Raw genomic sequence first — 4,953 nt, forward strand, 5'->3', positions numbered from 1 at the left:
TTGGGGCTAACGCTGGGGGTGGAGTTAGGGTTGGGGCTAACGCTGGGGGTGGAGTTAGGGTTGGGGCTAACGCTGGGGGTGGAGTTAGGGTTAGGGCTAATGCTGGGGGTGGAGTTAGGGTTGGGTAAAGAGAGAATTAGTAGGTGACAGCCAGACAGCTGTTATATGTACTCGGCTCTGATTAGACTCCAGGGAAGACATAAAGCTACACTGAATGGACTCTCCCCCAACACGTACGCTCGCGCACACACTGAACAGCTCATTATAAAACTCTAATACTAATCTGAATTCTTCTGGATGATAGCGGGGTGAACAGGCAGTGGCTCGGGTGGTTGTTGTCCTTGATGATCTTTATGGCCTTCCTGTGACATCGGGTGGTGTAGGTGTCCTGGAGGGCAGGTAGTTTGCCCCCGGTGATGCACAGGCCCCTCCAGTCAACACTACCTCACATCCCCCTCCAGTCAACACCACCTCACAGGCCCTACCAGTCAACACCACCTCACAGGCCCCGCCCAGTCAACACCACCTCACAGCCCCCCCAGTCAACACCACCTCACAGGCCCTCCCAGTCAACACCACCTCACAGGCCCCGCCCAGTCAACACCACCTCACAGCCCCCCCAGTCAACACCACCTCACAGGCCCCCTGAGTCAACACCATCTCACAGGCCCCCCCAGTCAACACCACCTCACAGGCCCCGCCCAGTCAACACCACCTCACAGCCCCCCCAGTCAACACCACCTCACAGGCCCCCTGAGTCAACACCATCTCACAGGCCCCCCCAGTCAACACCACCTCACAGGCCCCCTGAGTCAACACCACCTCACAGGCCCCTCCAGTCAACACCACCTCACAGCCCCCCCAGTCAACACCACCTCACAGCCCCCCAGTCAACACCACCTCACAGGCCCCTCCCAGTCAACACCACCTCACAGGCCCCCTCAGTCAACACCACCTCACAGGCCCCCCCCAGTCAACACCACCTCACAGGCCCCTCCCAGTCAACACCACCTCACAGGCCCCTCCCAGTCAACACCACCTCACAGCTCCCAGTCAACACCACCTCACAGACCCCCCGAGTCAACACCACCTCACAGGCCCCTCCAGTCAACACCACCTCACAGCCCCCCCAGTCAACACCACCTCACAGCCCCCCAGTCAACACCACCTCACAGGCCCCTCCCAGTCAACACCACCTCACAGGCCCCTCCCAGTCAACACCACCTCACATCCCCCCGAGTCAACACAACCTCACAGGCCCCTCCCAGTCAACACCACCTCATAAAGATAAGGGAGTACATTGTTTATGAGGATTGCTTGCTGCAGTTGTTCAAAATATGTCCAGTTTGCAGCCAAACATGCAGCATAGGGAAAGCCTCAGCGTCACGCAGACACGCCTCTCGCTGTGAGCATTCCTATACACGGAACAAGGAGGGCACTTGAATCAGGTCAGTGACATTTAGACTTGGTCAAAGGTCGAAACAGTTTTTGAGTTTTGTTCCAATTCACCTTCACCCAATCACTTAGCCTGGTGGAACAAGCATGATCGCTGAGTTTACCATTCTATTTCACTTCGCATAGAGCATCATGATATAATGGAGCCGGGACAGGATGGCTGACGTTTTACGGTCTCTTAATCAACCGTGCTATTTTGTTTGTTTTTCACATTGTTTGTAACTCATTTTGTACATAATGTTGCTCCGCCCATCTCTTAACCTGACAAAAAAACAAAAACAGCTTTTGAACATCAGAACTGCGACTCGACGTCTTTCATGAGTCCGACGCAAAGGATATACTGATTTGTCGAGACAAGGCCCAAATCCCCGTCATCAGCGTGAAGTAAAGACAGAGAAAAAAGGGGAGGAGGGCGGGGTGGCTTGTAAGAATTTGCCGACGAGTAGGTAAATAAGCACTACCCTCAGAATTATTGGTCATCATTGGAAAACAAATTGGACGATCTACGATGAAGACTGTCCTACCAACGGGACATTAAAAACTAAAATCTCATGTTTCACCTTAGACTTGGCTGAACGACGACACGGAGAATTTAGAGCTTGCTGGCTTCTCCGTGTTTCGGCAGGACAGAGCAGCTACGTCAGGAAAGACGAGGGGTGGGGGTGTGTGTCTATTTGTCAAAAACTGCTATTTGTCAATAACTTAAAGAAGTCTAGAGGTATTGCTCGCCTGAGGTAGAATACCTCATGATAAGCTGTAGTCCACACTACCTACCAAGAGATGTCTCATCTATATTATTCGTAGCCGTATATTTACCACTACAAACCGATACTCGCACTAAGACCAACACTCAACGAGCTGTATACGGCCATAAGCAAACAAGAAAATGCTCTTCCAGAAGCAGCGCTCCTAGTGGCCGGGGACTTTATTGCAGGCAAACATAAATCAGTTTTACCTCATTTCCACCAGCATGTCACATGTGCAACCAGAGGAAAAAAACTCTAGACCACCTTTACTCCACACACAGTAAAGACACATACAAAGCTCTCCCTCGCCCTCCATTTGGAAAATCGGACCATAATTCTATCCTTCTGATTCTTGCTTACAAGCAAAAACTAAAGCAGGAAGTACCAGTGACTCGCTAAATACGGAAGTGGTCAGATGACGCAGATGCTAAGCTACAGGACTGTTTTGCTAACACAGACTGGAATATGTTCCGGGATTCATCCAAAGGCATAGAGAAGCATACCACCTCAGTCACCTGCTTCATCAATAAGTGCATCGACGACGTCGTCTCCACAGTGACCGTACATTTACCAATCAGAAGCCATGGATTACAGGCAACATCCGCACTGAGCTAAGGATAGAGCTGCCGCTTTCAAGTAGCGGGACACTAATCCGGACGCTTATAAGAAATCCCGCTATGCCCTCAGACGAACCATCAAACAGGCAAAGCATCAATACAAGACTAAGCTTGAATCCTACTAGACCGGCTCTGACGCTCGTTGGATGTGGCAGGGCTTGAAAACTATTACGGACTATGAACACAGCCGCGAGCTGCCCAGTGACGTGAGTCTACCAGACGAGCCAAATGCCTCTTATGCTTGTTTTGAGGCAAGCATGCATGCATGAGAGCAATAGCTGTTCTTGACAACTGTGTGATCATGCTCTCTGTAGCCGATGTGAGCAAGATCTTTAACTTCTTTGGGAAAGGGGGGCAGTATTGAGTAGCTTAGATGAATAAGGTGCCTCAGAGTAAACTGCCTGCTACTCAGGCCCAGTTGCTAATATATGCATATTATTAGTATATTTGGATGGAAAACACTCTGAAGTTTCTAAAACTGTTTGAATGATGTCTGTGAGTATAACAGAACTCATATGGCAGGCAAAAACCTGAGAGAAAAAAATCCAACCAGGAAGTGGGAAATCTGAGGTTTGTAAGTTTTTCAAGTCATTGACAATCGAATATACAGTATCTATGGGGTCATATTGCACTTCCTACGGCTTCCACTAGATGTCAACAGTCTTTAGAACCTTGTTTGATGCTTCTACTGTGAAGGAGGGGGGAATGGGAGCTGAATGAGTCAGAGGACTGCCAGAGGGTTATGAGCTGGTCATGCGCGTTCACGTGAGAGTTAGCTTGCGTTCCATTGCATTTCTACAGACAAAGGAATTCTCTGGTTGAAACATTATTGAATATTTATGATAAAAACATCCTAAAGATTGATTCTATACATCGTTTGACATGTTTCTACGGACTGTAACGGAACTTTTTGACTTTTCGTCTGCTGCTTTATCATACAAATCAAACATTTATTGTGGAACTGCGATTCCTGGGAGTGCATTCTGATGAAGATCATCAAAGGTTAGTGATTAATTTGATCTCTATTTCTGCTTTTTTGTGACTCTCTTTTTTTCTGTGACCAGGTACTGACCTAACATAATCGTTTGGTGTGCTTGTGCCTTTTTGAAATCAGACACTGTGGCTGGATTTACAAGTAGTTTATCTTAAAAATGGTGTGAAATACTTGTATGTTTGAGATATTTTAATTATGGGATTTATGTTGTTTTGAATTTGGCGCCCTGCACTTTCACTGGCTGTTGTTGAGGTGGGACGCTACCGTCCCGAATATCCCAGAGAGGTTAAACAGATCAACATTCCCAAAGCCGCGGGGCCAGACGGATTACCAGGACCTGTACTCAAAGCATTTGCGGACCAGCTGGCAAGTGTCTTCACTGACATTTTCAACCTCTCCCTGATCAAGTATGGAACACCTACATGTTTCAAGCAGACCACCATAGCCCCTGTGCCCAAGAACACTAAGGTAACCTGCCTAAAGGACTAACGACCTGTAGCACTCACGTCTGTAGCCACGAAGTGCTTTGAAAGGCTGGTCATGGCTCACATCAACACTATCATGCCAGAAACCCTAGACCCAGGTAATCTCAATTGCACACCACACTGCCCTTTCCCACCTGAACAAAAGGAACAACTATATGAGAATGCTGTTCTTTGACTACAGCTCAGCGTTCAACGCCATAGTGCCCACAAAGCTCATTGCTAAGCTAACAACCCTGGGACTAAACACCTCCCTTTGCAACTGGATCCTGGACTTCCTGACGGGCCGCCCCCAGGTGGTAAGGGTAGGCAACAATACATCTGCCACGCTGATCCTCAACACTCAGGGGTGCGTGCTTAGTCCCCTCCTGTACTCCCTGTTCACCCACGACTGCGTGGCCAAGCACGACTCCAACACTATCATTAAGTTGCCAATGACACAACAGTGGTAGACCTGATCACCGACAACGATGAGACAGCCTATAGAGCGGAGGTCAGAGACCTGGCAGTGTGGTGCCAGGACAACAACCTCTCCCTCAATGTGAGGAAGACAAAGGAACTGATCGTAGACTGTAAGAAACGGAGGGCTGAACAGGCCTCCATTAACATCGACGGGACTGAAGTGGAGCGAGTCGAGAGTTTCAAGTTCCTTGGTGTCC

The 4,953-nt window shown here is 48.9% G+C and overlaps 1 protein-coding gene across 1 annotated transcript; it reads left to right on the forward strand.

Annotated features, from left to right (window-relative positions):
- Positions 1-416: 416 nt before the first annotated feature.
- Positions 417-1,310, forward strand: LOC116353724 (pollen-specific leucine-rich repeat extensin-like protein 3). The gene has a single exon (XM_031791459.1). The coding sequence runs from the start codon at positions 417-419 to the stop codon at positions 1,308-1,310; it is 894 nt and encodes a 297-aa protein (XP_031647319.1).
- Positions 1,311-4,953: the final 3,643 nt, after the last annotated feature.

This window comes from Oncorhynchus kisutch, linkage group LG15 (assembly GCF_002021735.2).
Source record: "Oncorhynchus kisutch isolate 150728-3 linkage group LG15, Okis_V2, whole genome shotgun sequence".
Lineage (NCBI taxonomy): Eukaryota > Metazoa > Chordata > Actinopteri > Salmoniformes > Salmonidae > Oncorhynchus > Oncorhynchus kisutch.

Coding starts and splice junctions, on each gene's coding strand:
- LOC116353724 (XM_031791459.1), top strand. CDS start 417: ATGCACAGGCCCCTCCAGTCAACACTACCTCACATCCCCCTCCAGTCA.